The sequence below is a fragment of the Mytilus trossulus genome, chromosome 3 (genome assembly GCF_036588685.1).
Source record: "Mytilus trossulus isolate FHL-02 chromosome 3, PNRI_Mtr1.1.1.hap1, whole genome shotgun sequence".
Lineage (NCBI taxonomy): Eukaryota > Metazoa > Mollusca > Bivalvia > Mytilida > Mytilidae > Mytilus > Mytilus trossulus.
In genome coordinates, this window is record NC_086375.1 from 62,979,571 (window position 1) to 63,000,879 (window position 21,309).

Here is a 21,309-nt window from a genome sequence, read left to right on the forward strand (position 1 = left end):
AAAAAATGATTGTTAATTAAAAAAAACACAATTATTGACATGAAGGAGGTAAGATAAGAATCCTTGAAATTGCTAAAGTGATTTTTTGCTTATTATTACAATATACCTTTAAAATCAGAGATTATTTTTATTGGTAAATGAAAGGAATGTCCTTTATTTAATACTATCTTTAAACATTAAACACTTTAAAATATTTATCAAATATAAATGACTGGTCAAATTAATGCACCACTTACAATAACAGGTAGTAATGCCCATCTGTATTAAGATTTAAGAATGTTTATAAGGGGAACACTTAACATAAAAGCAACCCATAAAACCCCAAACTGGTCTATCTTACATGTATCTACAGAGATGTCTAATTACAGATGTTGCCCTCATGATTGTGGTACAGTATAGTGATACCTGTTATAATGTACGTGATTGCTGATAAATTTTTCATATCTATCTTTGTGCTCATCTACACCTGTCGTGTAATATATAACATCTGCCTTAGATGGCAACACTGCCTTCCTTAATCGTTTTTTCTTTTTTTTACCCATACCTTTTACAGTTTGTGTAAACAATCGTTTATTCTCAGCAAGTTGTCTGCCTACTGACATTGGCTTTGATGGCAGTAGACAGAGCCTAGATGTTTTCTCTATATATAAAATCTGCATTAATGCTGTTCTTCCAGTAGATTTACTAGTGTGTGCACCAAGCATATGTCCTCTCATGAATATAAAAGACTGCTCCTTCCTCCCACATTCTTTGCATAGAAACTCTGTGATCTGATTCTTTGTTGGTTCTGCGAATGGAAAGTGTTTTTTAGTCTTCCAGTGTTTGTGCAATTTGCTACCACTTGGAAATTCCTGTTTGCATGTTGGGCAAATGTGTACTGGAGACACCTCGACTACCATTCTTTTTACAACTTTGCCTAAACCATAAACACCACTTTCATTTTCATCGTGTTTCTGTTGAAAATGTAAAGCACAAGTCCATATGCTTCCATGGATCATATCACATTGAGGACATAGTGGTATTATATTAGTATCTATAGAATTGTTAGCCATACAATGTCTGTCTTCAACATACCTAGGAATTATTTTATCGCTTTCTATTTTGGCTTCTATAAGACTGGCAGCATTATGTTGTGCATTAATGAAATGACTTTTCATAAGCTGTTCGCTAACTTTGTCACAACCTCTGATGACATGTAAACAAAGGTCACACATCAAACATAAGTCGATTTCCTCTTCATCAGACAATTCTACCTCTTCCACTTCTTCATCATCACTTGATATAACAATGTTTATATCACCAAAGCTACCATTGAATATGTTGTTATTCTGAGAGCTGCTGGGCGCATTCTCTACAAAACTTACTGATTCTTTAATGGTTACTGAACCATTTTGTATATTGCCATTTGGGTCAACATTAGACAAAGGCTGATTATCATTGGAATTTGATGTTTCACTGTCAATAGATAATCTCTGTCTCTTAACTGGTGGTTCACTGGAAGAATTTAAGCTTGTACTGCTAGGTGACTTTATAAGGTTAGAAATTGTACTGTTTTTGTTTGATACATTCAATGTCTTATTTTCAGACTCTTTACCTATGTTTTCCTCCTTTATTGTGTGTATATCTATCTTTCTTCCATTCATTTGAACAGATTCACATCCTTCTATTGGTCTGCTTTCCTCTTCATGATCTGAGTCTGCCTGGAATGCACCAAATGCTTCTGGAATTACCGACTCTATTTGCTCTCTGTGAAAGAAATTAATGCTATTGCTCATTTTCATTTTTAAACTCCTAATAGACCGATTAGTATTGTTATAGAACTGCATAGAAAAGCTATGTCTAGCATTGAGCACTTCTTGTTGTGGATATGGTCCTCCATACTGGAATCTATTACCCTGAGGTCTTCCTCTAAATGAACCACTGTAGTTACGTTTTGCCATTCTGAATGGGGAAAATCAAGCTGAAATAGAAATTCAAATTTGTTAAATATCTAAAAGACAATACAAAGAAAAATACAATTACACCAAGGTAATATCAGGGACTTCGTTATGGTTACATTTTCAACATGTTACCGTATAACAGATTATTTTTATGGGGTGCAAATGTTCGCTTATTTTTTGCGGAAAATACAAAATCGACAAAATAAATTCCCCAAATTTAAAATTGCATATGCAAAGATATTGATAAAAGTTTTGAATCTGCCAAAATATTTCATATACCTCATTAAATGACAATCCCGAAATTTTACACAAGCGAAAATAATATATGCTAAAGGGTACCTTGGGGTTTTTGGTAGCTGATCTAAAGCTTTAAAAATGAAAGTATATTAATTCCGAAGAAGAAATACTGTAGAAAGACATAGTTCAATTATACAAAAGCTGTTACTTTCCATTTCCTGTATTATTGATTTTTCTTCTCCAAAGACATACAAAAATGTATATACTAGTACTACATTAGCATGACATGTTTTTGACCAAAGATTACCTGTAACAATATGTATTCAACTAAGTCGTATTTGTTGAAGTAAAACAATTTTCAAGTTACAGTGTTTCTGATTATCAGTAGTGACACAAATGAGAAATTCTCATATTAAAATTATATTGGCTTGTTAAACTGCTCATACCACATGACAATGCATGAGGAGGTTTAATAAGCAAGGCTAAAATGCTTTGGTTTTCAAGTTACCAATGTAAAATTGCTCACTTTTTGGGGGTTGAAAACTAGCTTAGACCTAGGCCTGTTCATGCTGTTTGACAGCGTAAATAGAAGGTTAATCAAACCTACTGTAAAATGAAACTGATTTAGTGGCAACTAAAATGAAATATAAAATACAAAATATTTAATTAAAGAAAGCTCTGACAATTATGAGCATTAGTCAATAAAAGCATACATAGATATAGGAAGATGTGGTGTGAGTGCCAATGAGACAACTCTCCATCCAAATAACAATTTAAAAATTAAACCATTATAGGTAAAAGTACGGCCTTCAACACGGAGCCTTGGCTCACACCGAACAACAAGCTATAAAGGGCCCCAAAATTACTAGTGTAAAACCATTCAAACGGGAAAACCAACGGTCTAATCTATATAAACAAAACGAGAAACGAGAAACACGTATATATTACATAAACAAACGACAACTACTGTACATCAGATTCCTGACTTAGGACAGGTGCAAACATTTGCAGCGGGATTAAACGTTTTAATGGGCCCAAACCTTCTCCCTTTTTCTGAAACAATAGCATAACATCACAACATATAAAAACATACGATAAAATATCAATTGGCATACTTAACTCAATCAAAAAACGTATGATTACACAAAGAACGAATAAATTTGATCTGCGATATCTGAATACAAATGCACAGTTAATTAAATATTAGAGACAAACAGTCATGACCAAAAGGCTATCAAACAAATTCAAACACACTGAGAAATATTTAACCAATCAATGTTCACTTTAGAAAAAAACCGTTTTTTTATAATCTTGAAGTTTATACAAATGTTGTAAGAATAAGTGAAAAATTGAAGATATTACAAATAATCAAAGCTGGTATACAGCCAAGATCCATATAAATAAAAAATGACAAAAAAGCATTATAAACAGTATCAACAGGTCGAATTAACATATAAAACAAAGAATAACATTTAAACAATCTCATTACAATTTATACTAAACAAGTATCAAAAAAGTGTGTGCTCCAAGGGGAGTAACCATAGTATTACATAGATACTCACACATGTAACTTTCCAGGTGATGATACTGTCACGGAATAGAAGTTCCTTTATAATATAAGTTCCAAAAGGAAAATATATTCTGGAATATTATTTCCACAGGAATAAATATTACAGTATATATGTTCCTAACGGAATAAATGGTATCGAATATTTTTTCCAACAGGAATAGATATTATGGCAATGTTTATAATAAAGTTTCCATTGGAACTTCTGTTAGGTGGAACAAATATATATATACGTTGACAATACAAAATGTATGTTAACACCTGTAGCAATGAATTACACATCTAGTTTGCCACCAGCTAATTAACTTCAGCATTTAACTTTCATAGAGGGACATGGTTTATGATCCAAGCAAATGCTTGAGATCAAATGTTTGATGTCAGTAACTTTTTAGACTATGTGCAGCAAGTACTGTTTAAATCAAAGAGATTGCCAATGAGACAACTATACACTAGAGACCAAAGGATGTTGATTACGTTGTAAATTAAATATTAAAAATTTAAGATTTTTGGAAGGCAGCTATTTTCTGGGTAGGTACATTTTTTGTAATGTAGGTAGGGTCAGGCAAACAACCATATTTTTTTTTATGGCCTGAAAATTTACAAAAGAAAAAATATCCTATACAGTACAGGTACATTTACAATGTAGCTTTAGCCTTTAGATATATACCCATGAGCTAAATTTGCCTCAAACATTAAACTATCTCTATATTAAAGACACAATTTAAGTAAGGAGTATAAAATTAAGAAGAGAAAAAAAAGCAGAGTGTACAAAAATTAACCTTACTCTATAGACATTCAACATGTTCAATCCTTACAATTGAAGATATATACATGTACATGTATCAGCTGAATTCTAGTACACCATACATAAATGAATATGCCTCATCACTATGTGTCCGTCATTACTGGATATCACAAAAGTTACCGTAAAATTTTGACCTCATACATATAATACTTTTCAATAGACATGATAGAAGATATGACATCAAAAATTCAAGAGAACAGATTCTCAGGTCAAGCAGAACAGATTTCCAAATAGCGATAAGGTGTTTATACCAAGGGGGAGATAATCACCATTATGATTTTTAAAATCTTTGAAAGATGAATGGTTAACAAACATAAACTTTTAGCTACCTCTTTACAAGCAGAGTCAAATACAATGAAAGTCCCAACTATGTTTTGGCTTCCGAAGCTAAACAACACACCTTACAAATATAGATTGATAGGTGATGATACTGTCACGAAATAGGAGTTCCTTTCTTTTTTTGGTCGGGTTGTTGTCTCTTTGACACATTCCCCATTTCCATTCTCAATTTTATTTTATAGTGTGTAATCAAATGAGTTAAGAATATTAAAATTTTAAAAATCATTTGCTTTTACATGTATGTGTTTTTTTTTCATCTTTATTAAATGTACTATCTGATATTTTATTGCTGGTCTTAATTAAATAATTTGATCTACAATGCATTATTTTATTTGGTTTATTCATGTTGTTTTACTTGTGTTTTTTTTAATTTGCAATTGCTTTAATAATCATTGTATACTATATAGAGAGCCGTGGTGTATGGGTTAGTGCATCAAATTACTGACACAAAGGTTCCTGTTTTGATTCCCTTTCGGGATGAAAATTTCAGGAACTGAATTTTCGGCTCTCCCTAGACACCATTTGAGAGTCTTGAGGAAACGATGATAGTCCTTCCAAAGGGGACGATAAATAACTGACCTGTGTTAAGAGAGAGCCATATCTCTTGCATGTTACTGACACCCTTGTAGATTTCGAAAAAGAGCAGGCTAATGCCTCTACAAGCCAACACTCGCACCCACAAAGTGGAAGGTTTCAGATTAATATCAGTTGCAAAACTTATTTCCCAATCCACTATAAATAAATATGTTTAGAGTAATCATTGTATTTAATGTAATTATTCAGCACAGCTTTGGGCGCTGTGTTTAGCAATAAAAACTATTAAAGTATATTTTAAAATAATCTATTAATCTGTTCATGGATGTGTATTTGTACCTGTCTCGAATTGACTTTAAATAGGTGCCGATTTGACTAGATGCCGATTTAACCAGGTGCCGATTTGACTTTTTCTATTGGTGCCGATTTGACTTGTACCCCCTGTCTCTCTGTCGAGTGTCATCTGTGTCTTTAGAATTTAAAACAAACTTTACCTACTTTCATTCAAATGCTAGTGATGTACCAAAATCATTATAAGGTGAGTAGTGAACTTTCAATACGACGTTGAACACAAAGCAGTGACTAAAATTTAACTTTCATAAAAGCGGAAGTTAGTAAGGGAGATGACTTTCACAACTTCCGGCGATGATACCGGCGGGTTCTGTTTCAATCTTCCAGCGATTTGTAAAAAATAATGTGATTTTGGACTGAAAATAAAGCATGGAAAGTCAAGTTTCAGTCATGGTGCCGACGTTAATTTCGGCAGTTGAAACTGTCATGAATCCTACAGCAGCACAGCAGGATCGACAATCTGCCCAACAGGTACACAGATACGGTTCGATGTAGTCCAAATAATTATAACGTCTTGAAAGGCTATTATATTTTTTTTCTTTGACGCCTTACTTTCGAAGATCTAAATCTTAGCGTAAATCTATTTTAGAATATTTTGAACATTTGAATGAAAGTAGGTAAAGTTTGTTTTTATAATTGGGAATGTCCTATTGTTCTAAAAATAGAGCCCTGCATCAAGTAGCTGAAATGGGTCCCTGTTGGAATTTTCCGTTGCTCAACAGGTACATGTGAACATGAAAACATTTCAATCTTCTCGGCGTTTATCCAATTAGCGTGTCATGGTGGCATATTTTTTCGAATTGCTCGGGACTTATCATAACAAACAATGATTTAAAACGAAGGTAAATGTCCGCATGTTTTCATCTTTCTTTTTGATTGATCAGGGAAAGTTATGATAATAACAAAACTCAGCTTGTGTTTTTATGAAGCATCCATCAAACGCATGTGCGTGTTTGCATACTTTTAACGAGAACATTGCTAGAAAGATAAACACGGGGTTACGTCAAAAACGAAATCAGTTGGAAAAAGTGAAAGGTATATATCAAAGGCTCAAATAGGTGAAAGTACTGGCAAAACTTTCTTACAGCAACTAAATTTCACGTAAAAATCTAAATACTTAGCCGGCCCACGCCTACCCCTACTAAACTGTAGGGTGATCATTTGGGATCTAGAAAGGCTATTATTTACTGTCCAGCTAGTGACACCAGCTGTAGTTTATATTAGCGAGTTGTGAGAAAATAAATAAACGGAAGAATGTTTAAAACGGGACATAAATAAAATGTACAATTGCTCCTCAGTGAATAAACTAAATAAAACAGCTAGCACATATTTAAGATGGAAAAATATCTGAGGTTGGTATCATGTGTTTATAACATGCCTGAATATTCAATATTGTGTTGATGAAAAAAACCCAATACATAAAGGAGCTTAGTGGTTAAAAACCCAATTTGATATTTGCTTGAGGGGTGAACTGAAATTGACAATGCAATAAAAAATCTTTATCACCCAATTACGTAATAAATGGTGGGTAAAAAGTTACCCACCATTTATTTTTACAAAATTTTTCCTGAATTTTTACTAAAAACCCCAATTTGTGATTTCTTATCTGAAGCTCTGCGCAAACCTACTTTGGTTTGATGTACGGTAGCACCTTACAAGATTTTTCGGTCACACTACTTGTTTGTCTAGAGGGTTTCTTTTATCATCTAGATGCGAGTAAGAAAGTCGAGTTGCGAGTTACAAAACTTACAAAAGTCGAGTTGCAAGTTATAAAAGTCAAGTTGCAAGTTAAGAAAGTCGAGTTGCGAGTTAAGACAGCCGAGTTGCGAGTTAAGAAAGTTAAGTTGTGAGTTAAGAAAGTCTAGTTACGAGTTACAAAAGTGGAGTTGCGAGTTACAAAAGTGGAGTTGAGAGTTAAGAATGTTGAGTTGCAAGTTACTGAGGTCGAGTTGCAAGTTACAAAAGTCGAGTTGTAAGTTACAAAAATATTTTTGACACCGAAGTTTCAGGTTTGATTCACATTTGATAAACAACGCATACAAATGTACATGTGCCCAAACTTCATGAACTTGGTTATCCCTGTGATTGTGAATTTGGAAGAGTTGTACATGTATGTGATACTTATTTATAAGAGTATAATAAAAGTTAAGTTTTTGAAGTATTTGAGTGAAAAAATAATGTATCTTTTATTCAGTGTGCGTTCACAAAAAAAAAAGAAACTGGTCAGACCATATTACCATATTACCATATATTTCTTCAACAAATAATCCTAAAAATAGAATAGTATAGCGTTATGGTAACAACGTTACCATAACGTAATTTTAGTACTTCGCGTATTTTCCGACATTCTGGGGGCCGACAAAAGTGAAATATGTAACGACAATTAAACAAATGTAAAATTCACAATAGAGATAAATAATTTAAAATTAATGTCCATCTCAAATAAAATAATCTAGTTCCTTAACCTTGACTGAACACAATTACAGTTTATCTTTTAGTCCATTCATGGATGTTCCTTCTAGCACACACGGTAATTTCAGGCTCAGCTGTAAATTTCTTTCATTATAAGTTTCTGTCCTGTATCTATGTGGCTTCTTGACTCCACCAGTTGAGGGTGTGTTCGTTCGGGCGGTCTTGGTAGATAGTCACTTCCTTGGATGTTTTCCTCAAAGGGTCTTCTTTTGGTAACGATCATACCTGAAGGTACATCATCTTCAAGTTGATGGTTATGTTTCTGAGACAACCCTTCTGTGGAATTGCCTTTCTCGTTATCAATAGTTGTGTTCTTGTGTGCGATGACGTTTACAAGAACTGTTGATGGCTGGTTGATGTTTCTATTGATCGGTCCTGATAATAGATATCCGATCTTTGACTGAACAGCGGTGGGTCCGTTTCCTCTAATTACTTTGTCCTCGAGAATGTCCCAATAGTGGTCGGCGCCTATGAGAAAGTCAATTACGAAACGTTCTGTACTTTGCATAGAATGTGCAAGTTTAAGTTCTCTTAAGTGTGGCAAGCTCCTTGTAGTCAGGGAAATATTGTTCTTAATTGGGACAGCAATTTCTGGAACAATGAGTGTATTAATATGCACCTTTTCTCCTGTGTCGGTCTGTAGTTGTATTGTTGCAGTGTCTAAGTTACGAACTTTCTGAGATAAATCTCCGAACGCAGACAGTTGAATGCTTACTTTTTCTGTGGGTTTTATTTCTAATTGATCAGCTAGTTTCTGAGTTATAAAAGAACACTGTGCTCCCTCGTCAAATAAGATGTTACATTCTACTTCTTGGTCGTTATATACAACTGGTGCAATTGCTGTTTTCAGGAGAATGTTGTGATTCTGTTGTGATGAATACATTACTCTAGTCTCGTTTGGTGTTTCAACTTTGTTTACTGATGACTGTTGTGTTGTATGCTCCGGTGTCGTACCTGGAATTACCTCTTTGCCTCTACATATGCTAGTATGATGCATTCCGTTACACTTTTTACATCGTTTAGTAGACTTGCATGCGGCCACTCGGTGTGACCCTAAACAGTTAAAGCATAACTGTTTCTGTTTTACGATTTGATTTCTAGCGTTTGCGTCTGTTACTTCAGAGCACTCCTTCGGATAGTGCTCACCTGAACAGAAAATACATGTACGTGTATTTGTCTTCTGATGTGTGTCTGTGAATTTGCTCTTGTATGAATGTGATTGCGTACCCATGAAAAATGCAGTGGTGTACACTCTGTCTGAATCTGTGACTCCTTCTCCAGCTTCGAGTATGTCGATCTCTTTAGTTATAGATTTGCGTAAATTATCTAATATCAAATTATCTCTTCCGTGTTCTCTTGCAATATTCTTTCTTATGTCAATCGGTAACTTGTCCAAAACTACAGGTACCAAAAGTGAACCATACATCTCTGGTGTTTGACCAAGTGACTTTAATCCTCGTACGTATGATTCTAATCTGTCTCCGTAAGACCTTAAACTAAAAGCATCATTTGTCGGTGCGGGTAAATTCATGAATAATCTAAGTAAATCATGTGTTGTGTTTTCTATACGTTTAATCGTTGTGATAGCTAATGAATAATATAACGTCACACAGTAAAGCGTTATGGTAACAACGTTACCATAACGTAATGTTAGTACTTCGCGTATTTTCCGACAAATAGTAAATGGAAATTATGCATTTCGTGAGAACTATCACACACTGCAAAATCATAGAGAAAATAGATGTATGGATTTTTATTCAATTTTTTGGTTCATACATCACAATTTAGTAAACAAAGACATGTGCATGTGCAGACGATTGCTCAATAACGAACGGCCAGTATGTTTGAAGATGAGGATTTTCAAGAAATAGAACTTATTGATTTAGAAGATAATCCAAAAAAAGCGGAATGTATGTTTACTTTTCTTATTCCATCCATCATTTTTAAACACGTTGAGCAGGGGCATATTTATTTTCATATCTAAATACATGTTTAACCATGATAATATTCACCTGAAAAAGATCGATTGTCATCAAAAGTAAAATCACAAAAATACTGAACTCAGACGAAAATCAAATCAGAAAGTCCCTAATCACATGGCAAAATCAAATCAGAAAGTGCCTAATCACGTGGCAAAATCAAATTACAAAACACATAAAAATGCTGATCCACAATTTTCATATTAAAGGGGTCTGCTCCAGTAATGCTTCAGTGATTCTCTATATATTGGCTTCATGTAATTAACCAAAAATTTTTCAACAATCCATATAGCTTTTAGATCTTTTCTGTTAGATTTCATGTTAAAGGTTACAAAATTAGACAATAATGGTTTTTACCTGTATAAGAATATTTTTTTTGTGTAATGATTAAAATTCAAATCTCAATCATTGTCAATCAAATGGCTAGTCTAATAAAAAGTTTTTCTATTTTTGGCAAATATCTGAGACCTCTCATAAGTCAGTAAAAAATAAATGGTATATAATGGGAAACTTCAATGTAATAATAGTTTAAAAAAATAGGAAATTACGTTAGAAATAAAGGACAATATTTTATGCTCTAAGAGCAGTCTGTTTTCATAAAATTGAGAATGGAAATGGGGAAGGTGTCAAAGAGACAACAACCTGATCATAGAACAGACAACAACAGAAGGTCACCAACAGGTCTTCAATGCAACGAGAAATTCCTGCACATGGAGGCGTCCTTCAGCTGGCCCCTAAACAAATATATATACTAGTTCAGTAATAATGAACGCCACACTAAACTCCAAATTGTACACAAGAAACTAAAATTAAAAGTAATACTAGACTTACAAAGGCCAGAGGCTCCTTACTTGGGACAGATGCAAAATGCAACGGGGTTAAACATGTTTATAAGATCTCAACCCTCCCCTATACCTTTAGCCAATGTAGTAAAGTAAACGCTTAACAATATGTTCAGCTTATATATAATTATTTTAAATGTGTTTGTAAAAATAATTATTCACAGTTTTGTAAAAAGATTTTACAACAACAGTAAATGTCAGTTAATGAAATTTTCATCCTTCACACATGCCACATTTTATGTAAAAAAATGGATGGTGTGAGCTGTTTTATTAGACCTGATATTGAATGCTGATATATTTTTTTTTTCAGATACTGGAAGAATTTAAAGAATCCTCTCCATATTGTGTGCAATGTGGATTGAAGTTGTCACAATATTATGAGAATCCAGTTGCTCGACATTTTGGACTTCAGTTATTAGAACATTCTATCAAGTAAGCAATCTGCATTTAGCCTGGGAGGTTTACATGCAAAACAATAACATCTGACATATTCCAGGTTTCAAATTCTTACGTTTTTTATACGACCGCAAATTTTGAAAAAATTTTCGTCGTATATTGCTATCACGTTGGCGTCGTCGTCGTCGTCGTCGTCGTCGTCGTCGTCGTCCGAATACTTTTAGTTTTCGCACTCTAACTTAAGTAAAAGTGAATAGAAATCTATGAAATTTTAACACAAGGTTTATGACCATAAAAGGAAGGCTGGTATTGATTTTGGGAGTTTTGGTCCCAACATTTTAGGAATTAGGGGCCAAAAAGGGCCCAAATAAGCATTTTCTTGGTTTTCGCACTATAACTTTAGTTTAAGTTAATAGAAATCTATGAAATTTTGACACAAGGTTTATGACCACAAAAGAAAGGTTGGGATTGATTTTGGGAGTTTTGGTTTCAACAGTTTAGGAATTAGGGGCCAAAAAAGGGCCCAAATAAGCATTATTCTTGGTTTTCGCACAATTACTTTAGTTAAAGTAAATAGAAATCAATGAAATTTAAACACAATGTTTATGACCACAAAAGGAAGGTTGGTATTGATTTTGGGAGTTTTGGTCCCAACAGTTAAGGAAAAAGGGGCCCAGAGGGTCCAAAATTAAACTTTGTTTGATTTCATCAAAATTGAATAATTTGGGTTCTTTAATATGCCGAATCTAACTGTGTATATAGGTTTTTAATTTTCGGTCCCGTTTTCAAATTGGTCTACATGTACATTAAGGTCCAAAGGGTCCAAAATTAAACTTAGTTTGATTTTAACAAAAATTGAAACCTTGGGGTTCTTTGATATGCTGAATCTAAAAATGTACTTAGATTTTTGATTATTGGCCCAGTTTTCAAGTTGGCCCAAATCGAGGTCCAAAATTAAACATTGTTTGATTTCATCAAAAATTGAATAATTGGGGTTCTTTGATATGCCAAATCTAACTGTGTATGTAGATTCTTAATTTTTGGTCCAGTTTTAAAATTGGTCTAAATTAAAGTGCAAAGGGTCCAAAATTAAACTAAGTTTGATTTTAACAAAAATTAAATTCTTGGGCCTCTTTGATATGCTGAAACTAAACATGTACTTAGATTTTTGATTATGGGCCCAGTTTTCAAGTTGGTCCAAATCAGGATCTAAAATTATTATATTAAGTATTGTGCAATAGCAAGTCTTTTCAATTGCACAGTATTGTGCAATGGCAAGAAATATCAAATTTCACAATATTGTGAAATTGCAAAATTTTTTTTAATTAAGAGTTATCTTTCTTTGTCCAGTATAGTAAGCAAGAAATATCTGCAAGAATTTTTTTTAATTGGAGTTATCTTTCTTTGTCCAGAATCAACTTAAATCTTTGTTATATACAATATACAATGTATATTCACTTTTTACTACCAACTGATAAATTTAAATAATCTTTTATATAACAAGCAGTTTTTTTACATCTTAATATTTTATGATGTATTTAAATGAGTAGTAATTGTTGCAAACTCCATTAGAATATTTTAATTGAAATAAGTTTTGGAATAAGGGAAAGGGGGATGTGATTAAAAAATTGGGTTCAATTTTTCTCATTTGAAATTTCATAAATAAAAAGAAAATTTCTTCAAACATTTTTTTGAGAGGATTAATATTCAACAGCATAGTGAATTGCTCTAAGAGAAAACAAAAATTTTAAGTTCATTTGAATACATTCATTCTGTGTCAGAAACCTATGCTGTGTCAACTATTTAATCACAATCCAAATTTAGAGCGGAATCCAGCTTGAATGTTGTGTCCATACTTGCCCCAACCGTTCAGGGTTCAACCTCTGCGGTCGTATAAAGCTACGCCCTGCGGAGCATCTGGTTACTAAATATAAAGACATATAAGATTAACAAAATTTGTGGATTCATTTATATAATTTGTGGTATATCCATTTATTTTTTATTTAAAGAGTATAGGTGAACTATGAATTTAAAGGTTAAAAAAGTGTGAATTTACTTTAGGCTAGTATGCTGACTTTGGCAAAACTAAAAAAAAATAATATATCATATTCAGAAATGTGATGTTGGTGTTACAGTACTGTATATATGTAGCAATTTTATAATGGTAACTAAGTTTTTAAGTAAAAAAGTAATAAAAGATTTGAAGGAGAACTACAAATGTATAACAAAAAGAGAATACAAATTTATACAATTATGTGACCTGAAGACAAGTGTAAAATTGTATGACTTATTTGATTTGACTATATAAAATTATAACTGTATGAATTGAAGATAGAATTTTAAAAATTTGTTTACTTTTAAATGTTATGTATGTCTGAAATTGTGAAACATAGTCAGATGTTGTTGAGCTATTAATCAAACCTTGTTAACAGTTGATGGAAGTACACCACTAATTCATGATCCCATTACTTTCTATGTTAAATTCCTTCATTTCAACCAGGCACACCTCTTTCATTTTAAGTTCAAATAAAGTGGCAATCATTGCATGTCAAAGCAACACTTTATGGTGTCTTCTACTGAAAAAAATCAACATATCTTACATGGCATATAAGAAAGAACTGGTTCCCAGAACTTCAGATGTACCAAAACAGGTACTTCAGATCTGACAAACAGACCAAATGTACCCTCTTTTTAAAATTTGCTGCAGTTTTTTAAATATTTAAAATTAAAAGTCCAAAAGTGTTCTACAATGACCACCAGTCCTTCAGCTTTCATTTGATGCCAAAAATACCTAAATATCCTACATATTTTGAAAGTTACACTCATGCGTAGGAACTATTTTGCGTAAAATATGTACTTCTTTCTGGTATGTGCTTTCTGGCCGGGGCCGAATTAGTGGTGTTACACCTGATATTTGGATTTTTCAGATTCAGATGGAATTCTTTCACAGAAGAAGAAAAAGAACAATTAAAGAAGAGTTCTTTAGAAATAATAGAAAAGGTTGTTTTTTGTTGATTTTTTTCCCTTAATTTATTTCATCAGCTAGCAACAGGAAATATAAAGCATATGTTCACATTTAAAAAAAAAAGTTCAGGATTTTACTATACCCCCGCCATAGTGGATGGGGCATGAAGTTTTACCCTTGTATTGTCCTTATGTACGTCCCAAAAATGGCTTCAATTCTCTAATTTTAGTTCACCGCAACCAAATTTTATGAAACTTATATACACAATGCTTATATAACCACAAAACAAAGATCAGGTTTGGATTTTTAGGGAGTCACTTTTACTTGTCTAGAGTTATGCCCTTTTACAAATGGAAATTTTGCTGAATTTTTCGTTTCCATTCTGTTACTTTAGTATGCCTCAACCAAATGTTCAAATTTATACACAATTCTCATTACCACAAAACAAAGATCAAGTACGTGTAGTGTCGCTTTTACGGTTCTTTAGTAATGTCTCTTTATAACGTTATGTGCAAGTGGGGGCATCATATGTGTCCCATGGATACATTCCCCATTTCTTTAAAACTACACCTAATTAATTACTGAATGGTTTTCAACTTTGATATCACTTCTTTTATGAATAATGATCAATAATCTTGAAAGTGTAGATTCTTCATTTAGTAGTTCAGAGATTCAAATAGAATTTAGATGTAAAAATCTTGTAATAGTGAAATATTTGCATTCCAATTTTCCTCACAAAAAACATTTAGGTTTATTTCAGCCAAACTTCCATTTTTGCATGTGATTGTGTTGTTATGCATCTTGTATTTATTTACTGTTGACCATATCTATCCTATTGAACTTTAATTAAAGGATTCCAAAAATATAGTTAAGTCTGCTTCATATCTTATCTGAACTTAACCATTTCAATTAAAATTGTTAATTTCTGATATAATCTTTGTTAATTTTTTCCAATTTTTTATTCCTTTACATATATTATTGCGTCATATTATAACAAATCTAGAAACAATCAGTTTCCTTCAAGTAGCTATTGACTCCCTTTTAATTTTATAGTATGTGACCTTAAATTCATTAAAATGGAATAATAATCTATATTTATGCTCAAAAGTTGTTGTTTTTTTCAGGGCACATTAGGTATTATTCATGAAAAAATATACATAAAGGATGTGATATCCAGAATAATTGTAGAAATCATTAAGAGAGAGTGGCCGCAGTTGTGGCCAACATTGTTAGCAGATTTATACAACCTTTGTCAGCATGGGGTATGTAATGATGGTAATAGTAATATCCAGTAGTCATGGTAGATGATATAGAATTTTATATGTTGTTAAGGTGTGAATTATCATGTTTATAACAGCGTTGACAACAGCAATATATATGGTGGTTATAATACTGCATCATTTACTTTTAATTTGTTTGTCATTGGTTATCGATAACAGTGATTTTACGCTCACTCAGTCTGTCAGATGCCTTCCAGTGGGGATTTAAATAGAATAAAAGAGTAAAGTACATGCAAATGCATGAGAAGAAAAATAATAAGTTTAAGAATTCAACATTTAAATCAACACACAAGGTTTAGTCCTCTGCTAATTATTTGTTTTATTTGATTTAGGTGTTCAGAACCTTTAGCAACCACACAGTTCAAATGTTTATAACACTTCAATATGACAAGAAAGCTTTACAGACAAACATTCATCTAATCTGACACAGTCAATTGATAACCTGAGTGGGCCAAGAAATGGTCTTGTCCACACTATTATTAGCATTATTCTTATCCTTCATAACTATGGATGATATTTTATAGGTTTTGAAGTGTATTAAGAATGCAAATGTTTGGTGAAAAGTAATGAACTCCAAAGAAAATTCAAAACTGAAAGTCCCTGGAAATGCCAAAATCAAAAGCTCATACACATCAAATGAATAGAAAACAACTGTCATATGAACATGCATAAGAAACTGAAATTTGAAACAAATCATCTCAAATGTATATAGGGCTTCAATATTACTTCTTATTAAGATGTTTGACTCTGGAGGACTCTGTTTAAACTTGATGGTACAAAGACGGCTTTATTCTTGTTTAGATGCCAGTTGAGAGGTACAGTGTTCTCAAAGTCTGTAATAGATAATTTATATTTAAAATAATAACAAACCACAACTTAATCATTTACCATTGTTTTTGATCTGTAACAGGCAACACAGACTGAATTAGTACTAAAGATATATCTACGCTTGGTAGAAGATGTTGTCAGCTTTATGAATCTCCCTACTACACGTAGAAGAGAAGTTTTACAAGGACTTACAGCAAAAATGGAGGATTTATTTGAATTTTTCCTTACTTTATTAGAAAATTATAGAATTGACTTGTACAAAACTGAGGTATGTGAAACTATATAGCTGTGAATTTTTATGATTTATACAGAATCATGCAGTCATGATTTCAAATCAAATTTTAATATCTTGTGGAAAAACGAAAAAAAAAAACATTATCCAGGAAAAGGAGTAAGACTGGGAAAGCGTAAATTTGACCCAAAAGAAATTATTTAAAAAAAAAAAATTTTGATTTGAAATATGCAAATTATGATCAGATTAACACTTTTCTATCTTCTGTTTGTTTTACATTATTGAGATTTTAGTTGAAAGAAGGGGGTTTGGAGACTGAGAGGTCCTGATCCCGAAATCGTGGGCTTATAAATATGAAATCCTGAGGTCCTGAATTTGAAACAAATCAAATCCTGACATCCAGAAATTGAAACAAAGAAATCCAGGATCCCAAAAGTGTGAACCTTGAAATCCTGAGCTTAAATCACTGATCCTGACATCCAATAAAAAGTCCTGCCTCTCCCCCCATCTTGAAAGTTTAAAAAGAATAATAGTTAACTTGTTACCATGTTTAAATACAATCCAAGGTCTGTTTCTTTCTAATAATGATTGACCATACCCTTACAAACAAAATATGTAAATAAAAATACATATGTGTGAGATTCACATCTTAGCGCAAAATTATGGTGGTCTGTAAATATGGCCAATATCCTATGAAAATAAAAACTATGAAAATATGAAAATGTAGCTTAAAATTAATCTAAATAATGATTACTATATAAGAGTGTATATTTGGTTTTTTTTCTTTTGCATACTGTGTAATTGTTTTTAAAAGTGTACATCAAGACATGATTTACTTACAACGTCCAAAACAATGGAAATTGATATGGGAGTCTAGGGCTGATACCCAGGCCAGTATAGAAAATGCCATGTAATAATCTATAAGTGGTAAACTCATAAAAATTCAATAATTGTATAATGTCATACTGATGAAGAGTTTCACAGCTTGTTTACTTTGTATTACAGCAACATTCCTATGTACAGTAAAATCTGTATACATGACTCTTTTTCAGCCCATAGTTAGTGATGGTGCACAGTGGACACAATATCATAATAACCTAGAGGTCAGTCGAGCTGTGTTATCTACATTGACTGGTTACCTAGACTGGGTGAATATGAGTCATATCTTCAGTAAAGACTTACTTCATAGGTTGTGCTTAATGCTAAGTAACAAACATCTACAACTGAGTGCTGCAGAATGCTTGCTGCTGATAGTTACTAGAAAAGTAAGTCAAATACAAGACATTACAAAAAAAAAGACTTAATCACAGTATTAGAATCCCTTTAATAAATACTTTTATAAATTAAATCTTACATCACACTGTCTTTTTTACCATGCCATCATGGTTTTCTATTCAGTATAATATGTTTAATTATTAAATAATATGATTAAAACAGCCCTAATACTACCAAAACAGCATGTACAGCATGTGTCATACTGGTGACATCGTCCTTGTCAAATAAATCACATGATCTGTATTGCTTTTTGGCCGGTCCAATACTGAAAAAGGATGCATTGCCAGTCCATATTGGAAATATTGGCCCTATATATTCACATGTAATGTATGTAATACAGCATTCTGAACAAGTCTGTATTGAAAAAGTTGGATTATTTAATAAAAGTGTTATAAACTGGCTGTTTCTGTATTTGCACTGATATAGATACTCAGTCAGCTGTATTGGCCCTGGACCCTACAGGTCTCAAGGTCAATACAGCAAACCTTGAATCTATACCATTGCAAATACAGAAACAGCTAGTTAAGGATGTACTTAGGTGAGGTTTTGAAATTTGTGGCAAATGTTCGGACTCCTTGGTGTTTTTCCATAGAATACAATGTAAAATATTTTGCCCCATAACACCCATTTATTTTTTCATATAAGACTTAATAGCTCATGAAATGTCTTTTACGAAAATTTTAGAAGATTCTTGATTTTATTTCTTTTGTTTTGGGACCCAATAATACTAATGCAAATATATGGTAAAAGTTCGAGTTAGCCTTTTCCCGCCATATTTTAAATCTCAAATATCTCGAAAAGGAGGTCCATGACCTATCAATATTTTTAGCTTATTTTTATCCTTAATTAATGCTCTATCGGCTTAAAGTATCAATTTTAACTTCTTAATTTATTTATTTTCACCTGACCTCACCTAAGTACATCCTTAATAACACTATAGTACAAACTGAAAAAAGGTACATGTATTGTTCTGATAAATTAAAAATGAATCACATGTTTTGCTAGAATTCTGAAAGTTTTAGACCTACAGAGTTTACTTTCAAGATTTTAAGAGTTATGATCAGTTGTTATACACTTTCTACCCTGGAAATCTTAGGGTTGACGATCTGATTGTTCAGTGGAGCTTCTGTACTCATGTATGCCCTAGGCTGAGTATGTTGAACCCAAGAATGTAGAATGAACTCACAAGGAAATTAAAGGAATACTGTTGAACTGATTGCATTTCTAATTTCCAGCTATTTTATGTGCATGTTATAGCAATTACACAATTCAAGTTCAATGTTAAACTTATAAATTTGTAAATACTCTATACTATTTTATCTTCAATAAATAAATAGAACCATACAAATAGTACATGCATGCAGGTTCTATTATACCATCTCACATATCTAAATCACATCAAATTTTGTTGTTAGTTTTATAGTCTCCTCTTAATTTGCTATTTTTAGGGAAAAGTTGAAGAGAGAAAGCCATTATTAATACTGTTTAGTGAAAATGCAATGTCACTGATATGGAATTCTGCAATGTAAGTAAAATACCACATCACTAGTGTGGCACACTGTATGTGTAGGTAATCATCAACATTGTAAAGTTAAAAATCATTTTGCAGTGAATTTTTTTTAACTAGTAACTCATAATAGAAAGTGACTCATTTTCATCAAAACAGAAACTAAAGAAGAGATTTAAAGTGCTTTCATGCTGAATATTTTCAGATTTAGTTATTGGCAAAATAGGTTTACTGATGATGAAAATGTGAATTTAATGGTTATTAGGTACCACCACTGCCAACTTGATTGCCAACTAATTTAACAAGATGAAGAAGGCCTGATTTATGACAAAACAATAAACGAAATACAAAAATGGCTCACAGCGATTTCATAATATTTTTATTTTCTATTTTAGTGAAGCTGACCACACATCCAAAGAGGAGCATTATTATTTATTTCTGAAGAGATTATGTCAAGTTATAATTGAACTTGGCAAACAACTCTGTGCAATGTGGGTAAGGTTTCTGTAAACCAGTGCTATATTACATGTTCTGAGGAATTTATTTGTAGAAAATTCAAATACTTTGTTCACACATTATTTTTTTTATATATATTGAAACTGTATGAGACTGTCATACAAGTGAGAGGTTTAGCTAGCCATATAACCAGGTTTAATCCACCATTTTCTAAATAAGAAAATGCATGTACCAAGTCAGGAATATAACAGTGGCTTTCTTGAGCTTTTGATATTGTCATTTGAAAAAGGACTTTTCGATTTGAATTTTACTTGAAGTTCATTTGTTTTGTTATTTTACCTAGTTTATTAAACTTAAAGTTCCATTTGCTTAAAATGTACTAAATTGATATCACATGTCATTCACTGTCTTCTTCATTTAATGTTAATATTTTCAAAATGAATATGATGCATACTGTTCATGGTATCAAAATTAGAAATGCAAGTTTTATTTTTTCCAATCCCTTCCAGGTTCAATTTTGCCAATATTAATGAATATCTCAGAAACTGCTCCACTTTTGACAAACACTTTTTTTTTTAAATGTTAAATTTAAGTTGATTTTTTTTTTTATTAACATTGAAAGTCTTGTGTCTGGCTTTTGTTTTAAGGTAATGTTGTATATAGTTAGACATCCTGAATTGAACCCAACATACACTTTGAATTTGATTTAAATTGAAAATGTCATTTGTACTGAATTTATGTGCTATTGAAATTGTCTTTGAAGGTACATAATGCAGGTGAAAGTGTAAGAATCTTTTTATTTCTTAAAATAGTTTAAATTTCATTTTATTGAAGGGTCCTGTTGTGGATGTTAAACAGCCAGATACATTTAATAAATATTTGGAAGCTGTTTTAGCCTTTACACAACATCCAGGCCAGGTGAATTTATGTGCTATTGAAATTGTCTTTGAAGGTACATAATGCAGGTGAAAGTGTAAGAATCTTTTTATTTCTTAAAATAGTTTAAATTTCATTTTATTGAAGGGTCCTGTTGTGGATGTTAAACAGCCAGATACATTTAATAAATATTTGGAAGCTGTTTTAGCCTTTACACAACATCCAGGCCAGGTGAGCAAATTTAATATTTAAATGTAGATAAAAACACATATTTTATCTTGTTAAATTACTGGACATGAAAGTTCTGGGTTCATAGTTTTTCATTAGAAAGTTCATGGATCTTGCTGTCCTGTTTTGTAATTTTTCATAAATGCCATATTTTTGGTGCTGAAAATCAAAGTGCACTATATTGCACAAAAAGCAGTTAT

General features: G+C 32.2%; 2 protein-coding genes across 3 annotated transcripts in view; one reads left to right on the forward strand and one right to left on the reverse strand.

Annotated features, from left to right (window-relative positions):
• Nucleotides 1–3: 3 nt before the first annotated feature.
• Nucleotides 4–6,196, reverse strand: LOC134712064 (uncharacterized). 2 transcript variants are annotated; one of them, XM_063573206.1, is made up of 2 exons: nt 5,921–6,196; nt 4–1,960 (listed from the first exon to the last, which is right to left on the reverse strand). In XM_063573206.1, the coding sequence occupies exon 2, from the start codon at nt 1,938–1,940 to the stop codon at nt 378–380; it is 1,563 nt and encodes a 520-aa protein (XP_063429276.1). In that variant the 5' UTR covers nt 1,941–1,960; nt 5,921–6,196; the 3' UTR covers nt 4–377. The 2 variants fall into 2 exon arrangements, with proteins under 2 accessions (XP_063429276.1, XP_063429275.1); XM_063573205.1 differs by having other exon boundaries at nt 5,917–6,041.
• Nucleotides 6,069–21,309, forward strand: part of LOC134712067 (exportin-5-like) — a 41,434-nt gene continuing 26,193 nt past the window's right edge. The window contains exons 1-9 of the mRNA XM_063573208.1: nt 6,069–6,244; nt 11,377–11,498; nt 14,390–14,462; nt 15,552–15,689; nt 16,618–16,803; nt 17,820–18,032; nt 19,491–19,567; nt 19,945–20,044; nt 20,840–20,923. Of these exons, the coding sequence (XP_063429278.1) occupies nt 6,143–6,244; nt 11,377–11,498; nt 14,390–14,462; nt 15,552–15,689; nt 16,618–16,803; nt 17,820–18,032; nt 19,491–19,567; nt 19,945–20,044; nt 20,840–20,923 (1,095 nt within the window). The 5' untranslated portion in view covers nt 6,069–6,142. The remainder of the gene's footprint in view (nt 6,245–11,376; nt 11,499–14,389; nt 14,463–15,551; nt 15,690–16,617; nt 16,804–17,819; nt 18,033–19,490; nt 19,568–19,944; nt 20,045–20,839; nt 20,924–21,309) is intronic.

What these genes read in the sequence shown, in the direction of transcription:
- LOC134712064 (XM_063573206.1), bottom strand. Translation starts at nt 1,940, where the DNA reads ATGGCAAAACGTAACTACAGTGGTTCATTTAGAGGAAGACCTCAGGGT.